The 18,019-nt window shown below is 45.6% G+C and overlaps 1 protein-coding gene across 1 annotated transcript in view; it reads right to left on the reverse strand.

The window, feature by feature from the left end:
* UXS1 (UDP-glucuronate decarboxylase 1) overlaps positions 1-18,019 on the reverse strand; it is a 101,654-nt gene that overhangs the window by 10,542 nt on the left and 73,093 nt on the right. Inside the window, exons 11-13 of the mRNA XM_039840081.1 lie at positions 16,792-16,945; positions 9,452-9,571; positions 3,014-3,057 (exon numbers count right to left, since the gene is read on the reverse strand). Of these exons, the coding sequence (XP_039696015.1) occupies positions 3,014-3,057; positions 9,452-9,571; positions 16,792-16,945 (318 nt within the window). The remainder of the gene's footprint in view (positions 1-3,013; positions 3,058-9,451; positions 9,572-16,791; positions 16,946-18,019) is intronic.

The raw sequence follows: 18,019 nt of genomic DNA on the forward strand, positions 1-18,019 counted from the left end.
CCCCAAACACCTTGTATGAAACGGTCAGGGGTATCTGGATGTTTCAAATGAATCAACTGGGCCATGAAGGTGAAGATAAGTAAGCAAATTTTCGCTTACCAAGGTTTGGTTCTTATTTTCAGAAGCTTTAAAGTGTGGCTCTGTTAAAAAAAAGTTACTTCGTAAAAATGACACCTCACTGTTACACACAAGCACTTTCTTTAAGTCTACATTCATCGGCTGTTTCTTAGAAGACTCAAAGTTCAGTTCTGGTGATCCTAATGAAGTCTATTTTGAAACCTCTCCCTCTTCCGTCGTTACCAGCAAGGAGCAGGTTATAGGGCGAACTTCCAAAAGAAATCCTCAGGTTTTGCTTTCCTTTTCACTGAAAATTTTTTTTTTTTGGTGTGGTGGTGGTGGTGGTGGGGGTGGGGGTAATGATTAAACAAGCTATTTTCTGGCTTTTTGTTGATAATAAATGGGTATTTTGTGTGACTACACCTAACGTCCATTCTGTTTTCACTGTTCAAATAACTGCTGACTTGGGATGATTCGCCTTTCTAGAAACTGGCAAAAAGTCACTTCATCACTATGGCAGTAACTTACATTATAACACACTCTCTCATGGCATACATTTCTGCGTATGCGTAAAAGACATTAAAAGCTGCCATTTAGTGTCACCCACAATCGTTTTTCATACGGAAGTTGGGAGGGGGGTCCATATTAGCTGGAAGATGACTGACTCTTACGCAATCAAACTTGTTGGGGGGGCACACATCTTTTATGTTATAAACTGGCAACTTTTAAGGTCAACATTGCACAGATCACACTCATTTAACCTGAAGCTCTTTAAAAGTGTCATTTTGACAAAGTGACTTTAAAAAAAAATATATAGCATGCCTCTGTTATGTGAATGAGGACGTAACTGACCATGAAAATCAAACACGGTCATGCCAGGATGTCAATGCATATGACCCAGACCTCAGGGACCATGAAATGCTACCACACAGCCATCAAATTTTGGAAACAGTAGATTTAGTGCAGTAAATACAAATTCAGACATTGTGCAACTTTTAACTATGGAGTAAAAAGGTTCTCAGTTTCTAAAAAAATAGCTTATTAAAGTAGCAAACGTTTGATAAGTTAACTCCCTCAGCTGAGTCTTGAATACCTAAAAGTGGAAGTGGGGAAAGGCCTCTGCCTAGTCTGATGAAGACACTGAGCCTCATTTTCGCAGACCTCCCAACAAGAGAAGCAGATTGTCATCGGAGCGTGGGAGCAAACAGTGCAGCACTACGAGGAAAGCATGGTCCACAACACTTCCAGCGACACCACTTCAGCCCTGTTCCCAAGTTGTTACTTGGAGTCTGTGTCGATGACCACATGTGTGGCTGTGCCTGTCTGAGCAGGCTGGGCAGCGTGGCCACGTGTATCCCGAGATGAGATGGTATACAATATGTGCATCACTGAATTCTTAAAGTATTTTAATCACTAGCAAGGAAAAAAAAGTATCTAATGCTATTTTCAATGAATTTTATATCCGATGCTTTGAGATGAGAATAGTAAGAACGAGTTCGAACTGACTTCCCTCTTACCCGGTCTCCCTAATATTTCGTGAGGTGCTACAGCTGGAGAAGCGTGGGGAACACTGATAAGGTGGTTCCAAGGCATTCACTGTAACCGGAGACTGCAAGACTCCGTCAGGAACGTGCAGACTGTGGGTGGTGTGAGTGAAGGAGGGTGGGGTGAAATGTATTATTATGAAAAGATGGTAATCAATACACAGAAGTCCAATTAACATGGTCACGACACAGACGTGCCACGACAGTTCTCTGAGCACACGGGGCTGGGGTTAAGTGATCTGAAATGAAAACAATTCTGAAGGAGGGGCAGCGCCACTTCCTGGTTAAATCCCTTTTTAGAATATCCGGGCAATGAAGTGCCTCATTTTATTTCACTCCCAGGTGTTTTGTCCCGCAGAGCAACATACTAACGGGAGGGGAGAAAAAAACATTGACTGTTATGGACATTTAGTCATAGCTTCCTTTTAGACTAAAAGTGAAAATTCACAAGCAATAAACACTTTCAGGAAAAACCTATAGTAGTTGTTTTTAAGTTTTTTGTTTTTTTCTTTGTGTTTTTCCCCACTAAGAGGTCCATTTTTCAAAGCGATTTCTACCCTGGACCTCACACAATCATACAAAAGTCTATGTGATTGCTCTGGCTGAGGTGCAGCTGGGTCTACCCAGACCCACACCCCCACCATGTCACCCCTATAGCATCCCTGGGATGGCCTCGAGACACCAGGAACAGCATTTTCTGACAGGCATTCCAGGGTATTTGCACTGAAAACTGAAAATATTTGATGTCAAAATCTAGAACTCAATTTTATAATGATTTAGGACACCGCAAACATACAGAATTCACAGTAACTGTCACGTGGGAAAGTATTTGGGTACATGTAACTGCTTATATAACTCTCCTTTTAGAATCCAAACTGCATTTTAAAATTAGTCATCAACTGAACTGACCAACAAAAAACTAAATTTATGAGGGTTACCATGACAATGAAAATTACCATGTGAGACTATTCAGCAAAGTTCTTAAAAATATTTTTATCTGGATTTAGTTTCAGCACAAAATTCGACAGCATTAGGACACTCTATCCTATCCACTCCAGAAAGTCATATTTAAATGGGTCAGATTTGGATGATTATGGCCAAATCTGGAGCTGGCCTACACTGAAACACTATCGTTGCCACGAAACTGGGCAGGTTTACCTACAGAACACTAGGTGGCAGTAAAGGATAAGCACATGAGTCAGGAGGCACTGACTTGCACGGTAACTTTTAACTTTAAACAGAGAAGCAGAGTTTTCCCGTCTTAAAATTAAAACAAACTTTTCACCAAGCCACATTGCTAGAGCTGTGAAGCCAATTACTGTGTAAAACAGACACTGCCTGTTGGGTCTGCAGCAGTGCTGCTGGAAGCATCGTGAAGACCGGGCTGCCGGCTGCGGGCCCAGCTGTCTTACCTGACATACTGAAAGGCCCTGGTCTGCGACCCGGATCCGTACACCTGGAAAAAACCAACAGTTAGACCTCACGTACTGTGCTTCACAATTATGCCCTGATGGTGAGAAGGTGGCAGAAGTACTTCTGCGTGTGTATATATAGGTTTTCTTTGAAAGACAGTATTGGAAGGAGTGAGATGTTAGTCTTAGGATGTGTCAGGTGCAGCAGGTCCTGGGGTCTCTGAGTCCAGCAGGGTGACAGACCCACACGAAGGGCACTCAGTACATCTCACTGCGTCCTCTGCCGGGCTGCCCATCAGCATAGCTGGGTGCTCTGCCAGACCCAGCCACAGAGCCCCTGGGAGGAGGCCGGCGTCCCGGTATTTTTACAGCTGGTTCCCTGGGTGATTCCAAGGTGCGGCCGAGGTCGAGAACCACCCAGGGTGCTCTGGCTGAGAGGGGGGCTCATGCTCTGCTCGTGTGCCTGGGTGCTTCCAGGTCGCCGCCTCTACTCTACTTTCCACCTGGCCAAGGGCTGCTCATCTCTCAGGAACAAGCTTGGATGCTGCCCCCCTAGGAGGCATCCTCTGGCTTATTCCCAGGAGTAAATGTACGGTTGTGCCCTTCGCTCGGCGGTCCCCCTTCCCCCGCACCCCAATCTTCCAGACTCCACTGCTGATGCCCCCTGGGAGCTCCCTGGGTCAGGATGTCTGCCCCACTGTGGCTGGCAAGGTGCAAGCGCTCGACGAACATGTGCGGGACGATGGCTTTGTGAATTCTGCACTCTATGCCACTTAATAAGAGTGAAGAGACTGAAACAGAAGGCTCTTTGAGGGATGCCCTAACCCTTCAGTTAAAAAGAATGAAAGAGCCAGGAGTTTGTCTGCTTGCTGGCTTGTAGTGGAAAGCAGGCAGCTGGGAGGAGGGACTGCCGCCTGGAGCAGCCAGATGCCCAAGCCCCAAGATAACAATGCCAGTCCCTCCTCCCACAGGCCACCAGCCCCCGGACAGCAAAGGAGAGCCACCCATAGCTCTGCGGACTCCACCCCACTGGGCTCACTCCCTGATCTGGTCTTAACACTGGGTCAGCGGGTCTGCTCTTTTATTCGGGCAACATCCCCGGCAAGTCCCTGCATGTGCAGAGCAGCATGGCCTTCAACAAGCTGCCCGGGCTCGGTCTTCCATATGATCACCCCCCGGAGTGGTGACGTCCTCCCCACGTGTGGTCTCACAAAGCAGAGCTCACTCATGAACATGCACAGGCAGCTCTCAGTCCCATCCAAACGTGCTGGAAGGAATGTGTCCAGGGCACCCATGTTACTACTGTAATTGTTTTGGGGCACCATGAATGGCACCCATATAAGATAGCAAACTTAATGTATGAGTTCTGACTGCTCCACTGACTGGCTGGTCTCCCATGTCTCTCCATCTCCTCGGGCCTTCCTAGTCCCTGAGACACAACGGTATTGAAATCAGGCCAGTTAACAACCCTACAATGGCCTCTAAGTGTTCAAGTGAAAGGAAGAGTCACATGTCTCTCACTCTAAATCAAAAGCTAGAATGATTAAGCTAAATGAAGAAGGCACGTCGAAAGCCAAGACAGGCGGAAAACTCGGCCTCTTGCCCCAAACAGTTAGCCAAGTTGTAGATGCAAAGGAAAAGTTCTTGAAGGAACTTAAAAGTGCTACTCCAGAGAACACACAGATGATATGGAAGTGAAACGGCTTCATCGGTGACACGCAGAAAGGTGTAGTGGTCTGGACAGATCAAACCAGCCACAACAGTCCCTTAAACCAAAGCCTCATCCAGAGCACGGCTCTAACTATCTTCAGTCCTATAGAGCTGAGAGGTGAAGGAGCTGCAGAAGAAAAGTTTGAGGCTAGCGGAGGTTGGATCAGGAGGTTTAGGGAAAGTAGCCGTCTCCATAACCTAAAAGTGCAAGGTGAAGCAGCTGGTGCTGATGTAGAAGCTGCAGCAAGTTATCCAGAAGAACTAGCTAAGAAAATTAATGAAGGTGGCTACACTATCAACAGATTTCCAATGGAGATGAAATAGCCTTATATTGGAAGAAGCCATCTAGGACTCTTATCCTCAGAGAGAAGTTGGCACCTGGCTTCAAAGCTTCAAAGGTCAGGCTGACTCTCTTGTCAGGGGCGAATGCAGCTGGTGACTAAGTTAAAGCCAATGGTCATTTACCACTCAGAAAATCCTAGGAACCTTGACAATGATGCTACATCTATACTGTTTGTACTCTATCAATGGAACAACAAAGCCTGGATGACAGCACATTGATTTATAACACAGTTTGCTGAATATTTTAAGTTGCCTGTTGAGACCTACTTCTCAGAAAAAAAGATTACTTTCAAAATATCACTGCTCACTGACAGCGCACCTGGACACCTGAGAGCTCTGACGGACACATACAAGACTGTCATTTTAATGCCTGTTAACGCGATACCCATTCTGTAGCCCATGGATCAAGGAGTAATTTAATTTTGTCTTTCAAGTCTTATTATTTAAGAAATACACCTCCTAAGGCTATAGCTGCCACAGATAGTGATTCTTCTGATGGTTCTGGGAAAAGTAAATTGAAACCTCTGAAAAGGGTTCACCATTCTAGACGCCATTAGGAACATCTGTGAGTCATGGGAAGAAGTCTAAAAATCAACATTAACAGGAGTTTGGGAGAAGTAGACTCCAGCCCTCATGGATGACTCTGAGGGGTCAAGACGTCAGCAGAAGGAGTAACTGCAGATGTGGTGGAAACAGCAAGAGAACTAGAGTTAGAAGTGTAACCTAGAGATGTGACTGGATTGCTGGCATCTCATAATAAAACTTTAACAGATAAGGAGTTACTTCTTATGGATGAGCAAAGAAAGTGGTTTCTTGAGATGGAATCTACTCCTGGTGAAGATGCTGTGAAGACTATTTAAATGACAACAAAAGACTCAGAATATTAATAAACTTAGTTGATAATGAAGAGGCAGGGTTCAAGAGGACTGACTCCAATTCTGAAAGAAGTTCTACTGTGAGTAAAATGCTATCAAACGGCATCGCATGCAACAGAGAAATCATTTGTGAAAGAAGAGTTGATTCATGGGCAAACTTCATTATTGTCTTATTTTAAAAAATTGCCACAGCCACCCAGCCTTCAGCAACCACCACCCTCATCAGTCAGCAGACACTGACATCAGGGCAAGACCCTCCATGAGCCAAAAATATTAGGACTCACTGAAGCCTCAGATGATGGTTAGCATATTTAAGCAATAAAGTATTTTTCTTTAAGGTACGCACATTGTTTTTATTTAGACATAACGCTATTGCACACTTAATAAACTACAGTATAACATAAACATATCTTTCACATGCACTGGGAAACCAACCACTTCATGTGACTCCCTTTATTGTGATACTGGTATGTGGCGGTTTGGATTCGAACCTGCAATGCCTCCGAGGTGCGCCTGTACTACCTGAGTTATCCTAACAGGCATCCAATACAACAGTGACTCAAGATGCTAAGACATGCCCGAAGAATAGTTTGCTGAGGGATAAGATAACAAAAGGCTTCAGAAAAAACACAGTTGGAAGATAAGCAATTACATTAACCAAGCTTAAAAAAGAGAAGACTAGATATTGAGGTGTTGTTTCCAACAAGAGGTCTTTTGATTCAGAAATGACTTGTTTGAAACAGCAGAAAAGGAAAAAAAAAAATGGACACATCTCCTTATTCTCCTTGCTTAATAAACAGTGTTTCCAAAGATAGGCTGGACTGAGAGAAACATGACGTCTCCATAGAAGCATCTGACAAAAGGAAAAGTTAGGACTTCATCAAATCACTGAAGGGAAACAGAATTGTGTGTGAGAGAAAACAAACACGTTCTGAAAGGCCTCCCTGGGGACTCCTGCCTCCTGCCACCAGAGGCGTCTAGAAAAGATGAAATCCTGGCATGTTTTGGACTAACTGCAGTCCTGGATGGCACTAGCCATCCTTCTCCTCTGTCACTGGCACAGACGCTTGCACAGCATGAAGGCAACACATGAGTTATTACCTTTGCCCACAATGGGTGTATTCTTGGGGCAGGCGGGGGACTTGCTCTCCCACCTGACACTGGGCCCTGGCTGCTGCCCAGGAGACAATAAATCAAAAAGTTCTCGGAAGGCTTTTAACAGTTTGCTCTGCAAACAAAGCAGCTCTGATCTCCTAGTGTAAGGAGAAATGGCTAAAAAGGCACCAGGAGTGACTCTGAAGGTGGGAAATTCTCAAATGACAGCTGGACCGATGAGCCAGGAACACCTCGAAATCCAGTAGCAGGCAGAAGGGGAACAGGGAGTAAGAATGAGCCCCACCTCACAGGGACACTACAACCGCTAGTTTCCAGAATGAGTCACTGAGCCGCCTGTGCTCATCACAAAGAAAAGCAGCCACTGTAACCCCCATCATTAACTTGGCCACACTTATCACAAGCTGCCTGGGTGCCAGGCACTCTTCTAGAAGCAGAGGCACAGCTGCAAGTGAACCAAAGTTCATGGTATCAGAGTTTACATTCCAGAGAAAGTTGGTGGGTGGAAAATTAATGTTTCAGCTGGTGATAAGTGCAATGAAAACAATAAAAAGCATGGTTAGAAGGGACAGAGTGACAGGTGGGGTGCATTATATACACAGTGGTCCAGAAGGCTCCTCAAATGAGGGGATAACTGAACGGGGAGACCACCCGGAGGGAAGTGCTCCTGACTGGCAAGAGCAGAGGACTCGGGCTGTGGCGCAGAGTGGGGGTGAGGCTGGGTGTCGAGGGAATCGCAGGACATGAAAAGCCATTTGAGTTCTTGACTTCTCTCCCAAGGCTCCCTCTGGCTGCTGGGTGGAGAGTACCCGACAGGAGAATGAGGGTGGGTCGGAGGCCACAGTGATGAAATGGGAGCTGGTGGCATCACAGACTGGGGCAATGGGAGAAGAGGTGAGAAGGACGGTTATCTGGATGTACTTAGGGCAAGGTCACTAGGCTGTGTGCTGGTGGGTTTGATGTGTGGCTGGGTGGGGGGGGGTTGGGGACCGAGTGTGACCACAGCATGCCTCTAGCACCAAGGCGCAGAGCTGGCTCTTGGTGAGTGTGGAGGCAGGAGAGCAGGCTTGGGGCATCTGCACCTCCAGCTGGGGTCTGGATTCACCTCTCCCCTGTAATGTGTTAAACAAAACTCGCCTAGAAAATGTGTCTTGCCCTGGGGATGGTAGTAGGGAGCAAACACATGCAAGAAGAGCTGAAGACCATGAAGAATGGAGAAAAAGAATGGGGGCTCCGGGTTCAAACACAGCTGCCACCAGAAGCTTGGGCAGTTTATCTGATCTCTGAGCTTCAGTCTCCCGATCTGGGAAATGTGGAAATAACACCACCTGCACCCCACAGATTTGTTGTATTACATGAGTTAAAAGATGTAAAGATCCAAGAACAGAAACAGTAAACAACTCTACTGGTAGGTAGATAGGTAGAGAGAGAAAGGGAGACGTGGATAGGTGGATAGATTCGTATGCATATATATTTGTAACTTTCCCCCTTGGAACATACTCAGCTCAAAAGCAAACCATCCTAGAGCATTTTCAGAGTACCGGGATGCTTACCTAGTCTGCAGAGCCACCGAACACTGAGCTTTAAAGGACCACGGAAGGCCACTGGTTGAAGAGCAAAGAAGTGGAGGCAGAAAGGCAGGGAGAAGAATGGAAAAAGCAGGAGGGAAGAGAAGCAGGGAGAGGAGAAAGGAGGGGAGCACTGGGGATTCAGCGAAACCAAAGAAAACCAACCGAACTTAATTGGCAAACCCCTGGAAGAGCAGGCCCAGGGCCCTCGTTCTCCAGGGAGGCAACGGGAATGGTGGGATGCATGTGGACCAGGCAGGCCACACTGACCCACAGGGGCTATCTGAGGGCGCTGAGCAGCTGGGCGCACCCTCGTCGTACACTCAAACCACTGACCTCAGACCACCAGGTGGCCAGTGGGTTCCAGAATCCTCCCTGGATGGAGAGCCATCAGCAGAGGGATCACTTCACAGCACTGTCAAGAAAACCGCCAAACCAAGAATCTCTACTTCTTGGCACCTGAGGGGCACTGAGTGTAGGTGCACCCCTGGCTACAGCCGGTGGGCCAGAACGTGCAGAGAGGTCTCTGCAGGCCGGCTGGCCAGCCTAGGTAGATGGACTCTGAGGCCTGGGCAGCGTGGACCAAGCCCGCTGCCCATGGCACCATGCTATATATGGGCTCAGGAAGCAAGGTGGCCGGAGTGACATCAGTCATTCCTCCTCTGCCTTCTGTGAGTGCATCTCCCCTCCTCGTCACCAGGGGTGGCGGGGATACACAGAAACACAAAGTGGCAACTTAAGTAATGTGATTCCCTAAATCGAGAGAGATATACTCATCCCCCGCTGGAGGTGCCCGATTTTGCTCTTGGCCCAGGGAAGCCGGCGCATACCGTGAGTGGCTCCCCCTGCAGCGCCTGCAGGATGAAGTTGCTGACAACCCGGCCGTCGTTCATGTGCATGCGCGGCCCGAATGTGTTGAAGATCCGTGCCACTCGCACCTCAACGCCTTCCTGGAACAGAGAGCAGAGGAAGAGAGAGACGGGTGCTCGCTGTGCAGCTCGCACGCACGCTTGGACTTTTCTGGTGCCCTGTGCATCGACAGTGTCGGAACGTGTTCTGCTTTTATTCCTAAATGAAAATGGCATTTCCTTTTAACTGTGTACACTGTGCTCATTGTAAACAAATCTGGACAACATCGAAGATAGTCAAACGTATCCCAGGTGTCATGCCAAAAGGTTGCCAGAACCGACACTCTGGTAGAAGATCTGCAGGACACTTACGTATTTATATATATATATATATATATATTTTTTTTTTCCCCCAGTGGATATCTATTTTTCCAATTAGGATCATGTCATGCACACTCTTTTATAATTTTTTTCACACAACATTTTTTGCAAATTTATCACTCAATACAGACTTAACTGTCAATGAATATTTAAGAGCTGATTTGAAGGGAGAAAAAAGCACTTTATCTCAGGAAAGGAGGGACAATATAAGCATTCTTAAAGAACTATACTGTGTCTACACCCAGTCTGTTCCACTGAAAAACTAAAGACAACATATCACCCAATAGTGGCTATTAGCTAAATGGCCTGGAAAGATATGTCAACATTGTTTAAAATGGCTGTACGTGGAGAAATTATAGACATTCATTTTCTTCTGTGCTTTTTTTTAGTTTCTATTTTTATTACAATAAATATATATTACTTTTATAATCAGGAAAAACTTATTTTCAAATATGTAATCAGGAAATTATATTTTTTAAACCTTAAAAGCCTTCTCTAAACTATATTGTTTGTTAGTTTCACAGACTGCTTTTCCATGGATACTAAAGTTAAATGATTTATCACAAACTCTGAATTAGTGGACTTTCTAATCTGTTGGATCCATCAGACTAAAGAAGTACATTTTCTGGGCATCTGAGCAGGAAAGGCATCTGGGCAGGTAGAATGGTGATGTGAGGAATATGGCTCATGTGCCACTCAGTACCACCTTGTCATTTACATTCTCTCAGTCACAGTAAAATGTGGGAGCTGGTACTTCCCTGACAGGGTTATTACAAAAAATCAAGCCAATCCCTGTTTAACCCTCAGCACGGGCCCAGCCGTGATGTACATTAGTTGCTATTCTTCCTACTAGTCGAAATAGTTCTCTTCTTTCTATTTCTATCACCTCAGATCTGGCACAACCTGGGAATCTAACAGATCTTTAGCTAACAGGGCTTATGCAGCACAGAATCCCACTCTCATTATAGTGAGTTAAAAGTGATGAGCTGCAGTGTCCCAAGAGCCCGCGTTAGGTCTCAAAGTGGCTGTAGCCACTTGGTCGGCCACCTCTGCCCACAGCAACCTCGTCTGTCAATGACGTGCAGTTTCTACATATGCTGAGACAGGAAATGGTTGGGAATAACAGAGTCAGCACACAGTTAACTTGGCAACCAAAGCACTGTATTTTTGCCAACTCCTCCCAGAAATACATTATAATGCTTTCTCATGATTTTTCAAATTCTTAGAACTAAGATGTGAACTGTTATACTTGGTCTAGGGATTTGAAATCGACCCTTTTCTCTACTGAATTTACCAGAGAATATTTCAAAAAGTGGAGCGAGAGAGGTAGGAGGAAGGGACAGAGATGTCGATCTCAACAGAAAATAACTCGAAGTATCCACTTGCATCTTAATTGTTAAGATGAGGAAAGAATCAGAGATGGATAAATATGGCTTCATTCAAGAAAGAGTCTGGAAAAACTTCAGCAAGTTTATGATAGTCAAACCCACACGCCTGGCAGGAGGAAGCTCAATGGGATATACAAGGGTTGTAGCAAATCCAAGGCTTCCGTCTTCCCGACCTCTTTCTTCCGAAACAATGTTCCAGAACACGGCCTCTCTGAAAGCAGAGTTCCGCAGACACTTAACTGGCCAGCTCGTAAACCAGCCTGCTTGTTTTGATTTTCTCATTTGGATCGTCACCTTAGGCAACACAGGACAACTCCTTTAGACAGGTGCAGCTGCAGAGATAGTTACGATGCCTTTTCAAGAACTCCACCTCTCAAGCCTGGTTTACACCAACAAGACTAGCTCATAAGCCTCATCTCCCAAATCAAATCAATATAAACCAAGGCTCCCTCCGCTGAGACCTGCTCTCCGCTTGTGCACTGGCTCTATCTAGGTAACCTCAGGACTCAAAAGTACAGCATACAGTCTACCAGCCACTTGACACTCAGGCCCTGGGATCCTGCGGTGGTCCTGGGAGGGAGGGTGGACAGTCAGCAGGTACCCACTGCTTAGACAGTTGCCCACAGGGTGCCTACATCCTGGAGGGGGTTATAATCACTCTCCATCTCAGGCCTGAGGAAAGGACCAGTGACCCAAAGCCTGCTTCTCGGGATGAAAACCCAGGAAGCGCCTGCCAGGCCACAATGCCTCTGTAAATGGAGACCCTCTTCTGAAGGACCAGTTGGGCGCACACACGCATGAACTTCTGACCCGCATTCAACACCCCATCAGAGCCCTGCCGACAACTATGTGAGTGCGCCTGGTCCCACCCTGGGAAGGTGCAGCTGCACGCACAAAGCAGGGACAGCTGAGTCATTCTTAAGCAAGGCTGGGTTTCACTTTGTGTCTATGGTTTTGTCCCATGTGAGGAACCATGACTCGCTCGCTTATGACTCCAAGCATCCAGAGGTCCTTATCAAGGACCAGCACAACTCCTGCCAAGTGTGTCACATCAGCACAAAACCTGTGGAAACTTGGGAGAGAGGCCGGATGCTCAAAGTGCCACAGGGACGAGCATACGTAAGTGCACACAGGTAAGCAGCACATAGAATAAGCATGGGCAGCACTGGGGGAAGCATAGTGGGGTGGGAAGCTGGATACCTGGAGGGCCCTCATCGAGGTCACTAGCTGTACATTCCTGTGGAAGTCACTTCAGTTTTCTAAGATTTAAGAGTCTAATCCTTGGAACAGGGACAAAATATCCACCTGACTCCATCACAGAAGTTAAAATACATGAAACTGCCTTGATAACTGTCATCATTCCTGTCTATCACCAACTTATGGTTCTAAACTTAGTATCTGCCCTTGAACTTTGACCTTGTTCTCTGATTACACTCGGTCTTGGCATAATGCCGACCCTGTGTAAAGTGTCTCAGAAACATTTCCAGCAGACGCCCAGGATCGCTCTGAGGATCGGGTTTTGGAAGTGATGATGTGCTGCAGTAATACACAGCCCAAGGTGGGTAAGCTGGCATCAGGTGGCCTCTCTTCCCCATTTGTCACAGCTGAGAGGGGTGAGGGGTTAGGCAGGCAGCCCTGGACTGATTGGCAAGGGTGATCCAGATGGTACAATGAAGGGATAGGGCTTCCTCCCTCCCTAGCATCTTCCAAGGACAGAAATGTTACCGGCGAGGATTAATGGCTCTCCCTCTAAAGTTCTCTTAAAATGTGACCATTCCTGGGAGAGGACTCTCTCAAGCCACTGAACATCACAGTGTGATAACACCCACTGCCTTCACTGATGGAAGGTGTCAGGGATGGGACAGAGAAGCATGGCACAGGGAGAGCGAGTGCTGACCAGGAGCTGGTTGTCACCCCTCCACCGTGTGGACTGCCTGTCCTGAAGGAGGCATCGGGCATATTTACTTGAAGGGGACGGGACAGAGAACTAACAGAAAGTGATTCCAGGTCTGGCAGAACCTATTCTGTGATGGTTTGTCTTCCTCCCTTGTACCCCGCAAGAGGTACATGCACATCCTACTGCAATAGGGCCAGGAGCCTGGAGGCGGTACCACACAATTCTCCTACGACCTCTCATACACACATTTTAGTGGGAGTCTGCTCTCTCTCTAGGGATAAGACCGAGGCCACTAGAGAACACAAAGCTTACTTTGCTGAGCAAGAATCTCAAAGTGCTAAAAAGTTCCAATTCCCTCTTGGTGGCGATGTGAGAGAAGGCCAAAGTCACACAAGGTCGGAGACAGTGTCTGTCTGCCTAGCAACCTCTGCAACAGCCCTGCTTTAGTTTATTGTAACAATCGGTCCCAGGTGTTGGCTATACAACAGGCTACACTCACTGCGAGGCCAGGAGGGAACACTGTTACTCTGCCATTTTCTAGGTGGGCAAGTGGGCATGGAGATTGGGAGCCCAGGGAGCAAGCCGGAGCTGAGAGGGTCCAGGTCACAGGGGTCTGGACTCCTAGGGTGTGAATCCTACCTGTTAAACCTGACTTGTTTTAGTTGCTTGTAGAGTATTTTTTTTTTTAACTAAAATATAATATTCATACCAACTATTTAATTCTTTTAAAGTACTCTGATGCTAGAAAATAAAACGAAGCCATACCCTCAAGGCCTCTGGACTAGATGATTTCTCAGTTTTCTGTCTTTCTCCTCTGCTGGTCTGTGGTTTTATGAATGGTGGCCTGTTTGCAGACCCCACCCAGTGGGTGGGCCATAGACCCAGAGCGGCAGGCTCAGGCGGGGCCATGAGCTCAAACACTGCAACCACTGGCCACAGCACACCACAGAAGTCCCTACATTTATAAAACTACCACGTCCAAGTGCACACAGAAGTTGCAATTTAATTTCTCTCTGACAAGTTCAAAGTATTTGTGAAAATGTTATGCCCTTTGATCCCCACTTCCATCTCATTCCATTCCCTGGAAAGAAAACTCAAGGGAGCTTCTCTTTATGTTCATATTTCTGAAGTACGTACTGCAATAGATTTTTCTGGGAAATCAAATTTTATTTTGAATACATTAGCATATTTCATTAAGAGAAATTCAGAAGAGAATCCTTGGGAAAAGGGAAAATCTATAAAAAGGTTATTCCTACCTCTATTTATCTCGTTTATATTCTCAATCTTTATATACCAGGGTAACTCAGAGTGAAATATAGCCATATATTATATGGGAGAAATGAAATAATGATTTAAACTTAAGAGTGGATGTGTCATTATGTATAAAATATAATTTGTTATTAAATAATTAAAAACATGCCAAAGACATACCATTCCACCCAGATCACCCTTCTTTCTGGTCATTTTTTTCATTGTTAACTTCTAGATAACATAAATCGTTAACACTTAAAAGTTTGGAATTTTCTCATAACAGCTGCTATCTTGAAAGGCTGCACATTCAGAACTGTGAACTGACAATGTCGCAGAGCGGCTCCTTGCTGATGAATCCCACTGCCCTGGGGAGCGATGCCAATTCTAGAGCAATGCCACCGGCATTGCGGGTCCTGGGCGTCGTCACATGACTGTGCTTCGTAGGAGGCCCATGCCCTTGCACTCGGAGCTGCATCTTTCGCTCGGCCATGCTTCCTGACCTGCGACAGCTGAGAAAGGGGGCAGCAGCACACACTGCGTGCCGCCAGTCATGGTTTTGAGCTCTGCTGACAGTCTGGGAAGGGGAAACAAGTTCTAGAGCCCACTCTTCCATCTGTAAAATGGGCCACCCACACCCACTTCAAAGGGGCCATGGGACCGAGGGGACATTAAACAGACCCAGCTCTAAAACAGGCCGAGCCTCAAAGAGGCCGGCCCACTTGGGCACACTGTCAACTAGACCACCTATGTGACAGTTCCCAAGTCCCCTAGGTGCTACATTCTTGAGCTCAGCCAGATGACGTGTATAAACACTGTAAGTGTGTGTGTGAAATGCATCCCCTGGCTGGTATCCAGATATGCATTACAGTTCCAGGCATACAGTCAGTGCTCAAAATATGCTGACTACAGTATTGCAAAATACTATAATTATCACAAACTCGCATCCTTAGGCTAATATGTATACTTACAAAATTATCAATTAAGTTACACTATTAATCACTTAATTAAAAGTTCAATAAAAATGTCCTGTTTGCTCATCAGCTTTATCTATTTAAAAATTCACTGAGAAACACAAGACTGACAGCAGGACAACAACTAAGAGCCACGACCCTCTTCAAATTTCCTAAAAATGTAATTATGTGTCCCTCATACATACAAGTTGTGCTATGTATCTGGAAGACCATCTTAAATTTTGAGGTAGAGTTTCTGGGCTCAAAAATGATAATGGTATATCTTTCTAAAACGGATTGTTTCTTAAAATAAATGGATAGTATAAGCCAACTGTCCAAAGTAGCTTAGAAAGCAATTAGTTCTGCTTCTGGCCAAGAAATAAAGGCCTAAATACCTACATCAGCGCAAGGTTACTTTGTGAGTCTTTTATGTTGGTATTTTATTAAAAAACAGATGCTCAAGGATACCTTGGCTTGGCCATCAGCAACTCAGTGCCAGGCACCCAGACGCACCTCTCCCCTCACATGAAGCCCGCAGCTGTCTGAACTCTGACCTCACTGGCAGGCGGGACCCTGGGCCTGAGAACACCGCTCCCAGGGAGATATGCTCAGTCTTCTTTCAGTCCTGGAAGCATGGGCCACAACACATCTGTCATCAGCTTGTCCTGTTATGTGTCCCTCCAACAAAGGGCATACCCATGAGGATCTCAGAGCGCTGCTCCAAGCATAACAGGACAGTCACCAGGAAACCGATGCACTAGTCAGGCCTCACCTGGCCCTTGAGGGCTCTGTCTGGATGTCTCAACAGCTCTCACACAGCCCCAATGCAGGCAGGACAGTGTGCTGAACCCCACATTAGAGACAAGAACCGAGTGACCAAGGGGTAAGCCACATCTCTGAGGACACAGCGGGAGCCCAGACCCTCTGCCTCTCAGTCTGTGGGTTCCTTCCCCTACAGCACATAGGCAAGCAAATCTGTGACACAAAACTCTCCATGGGAGAAGCCCCCTGTACAGCAATGAGCAATTAAGAAAGCAGGAAATAATAGTAAATAAATGTAAATAACAGTTCCTAAAGAGGCTCAAATGAAAGCAAATAATGACTCATTTTATACCTATTAGACAACTGAAAGAAAAAAGAAAAAAGAAAGTCCACTGATTCAGAGGCTTCAGGAAAGCAGAGGCACTTCTTAACTGCTGGGGGGCAATTAGGCAACAAAGCAGCATACAGCCTCCAAACCTAAAAATTTATTCCTTGGAAATCATTTTTTAAAAAAGGAGACACATGAGAGAACCTGTTGATACCACCATTAATTTACAATAGTGGGAATCTGGGCTTCCCCAGCACCCATCCCCGGCAGTCAATCATGGCATTTCATCTCTTTGTAAAGCTTCACATTTCACGAGATGAGCGCTCTGCATATCTGCACCCCAAGCCCTGCACCTGCATCGATACCTGCTTCATGTAGGCATAGCACATGGTCTCCGCAACGCGTTTGCCTTCGTCGTAGCAGGCTCGGGGGCCTATCGGATTCACGTGTCCCCAGTAACCCTCACTCTGAGGGTGGACTTCAGGATCTATGAGGGGGAGAAAAATGAGACCGTGCTTTCATCTCCTTTGTTTCAAGTTCACGTGAATGATGAACATTGAATATTTATGATACAAAAGGAAGCTGTGGAAAGACCAAGATAAACTTCACGAATGGAGAGATCCATGTGACAGAGGGACTTCTACAATGCACAGTTCATTCTCCAAGTTCCAGTAGGACATGCCATTCCTACCTCTCATATTAAGTACTATCGTATTTTCCAGGAAAATAAAATTAAAAGGTCAAAGGCTTTCAATTTTAAGTCTTCTTTCTCTCCCATAAACTGTTAACTTTTAGATTATTATATAAACTATAATTAAATATAATATGTGAAGAGATATATGGTTTAATTTCATATTTACAAAATATATAATTAAGGCAAAACATGTATTTATTGAAAAAATTTTAAAAGCATCTCTGTGGAAAATGACATTCACATGTGCCATTACCAGGACAAACCTGAGAACCTCAGAGAGACACCCAGAAGGCCTGGTCTAGTGCTGGTGGGAGGACGAAGCGTCCAGTGGCAAAGGGCTGCTTGTTCCTTTAGCGTTTTTCTTATTTCCCAATTCCTACTCTTCTGGTATGTAAATCAATCATACTTTAAGATGTACCAGGGAGATGACTATTTAAGGAAATGTGGTAAAAAATTCTTTAACACAAGTATATTTTTAGAATGTGAATTGATAGAGATATATCTGGTTCTCCAGGAATTTTATACAACCATAGTATAAAATGTGTAAATCTTTGCCAAGAATCCCAGACAAGGTACAGGAATCTATGTTATAAATTCATTTCTTGTGTATCTTGTAGCATAAGTCTGACTTTGGCTTTTGGGTACAATGGGACACACATGGGACTGAGCGGGCTGTCCCCTTGGGAGACTAGCACTTCCTCCAGAAGCACAGAACAGATTCAGACCCTTCTATGTGCTGCTGAGGTTTAAAATTCTCTTAAGAAGGGGCACATTTTACTGCACAGTGAGAGAAAAGGCCTAAGGCAAATACTCTCTGAGAGAAGAAAACCAATGACTTAAATTTATACAGATGTTAACATGTGACTGACATCAGACCTTTCCTGGCTATTTGTGACAAG

Source organism: Pteropus medius, unplaced genomic scaffold, assembly GCF_902729225.1.
Source record: "Pteropus medius unplaced genomic scaffold, Ma_sr-lr_union100, whole genome shotgun sequence".
NCBI lineage: Eukaryota > Metazoa > Chordata > Mammalia > Chiroptera > Pteropodidae > Pteropus > Pteropus medius.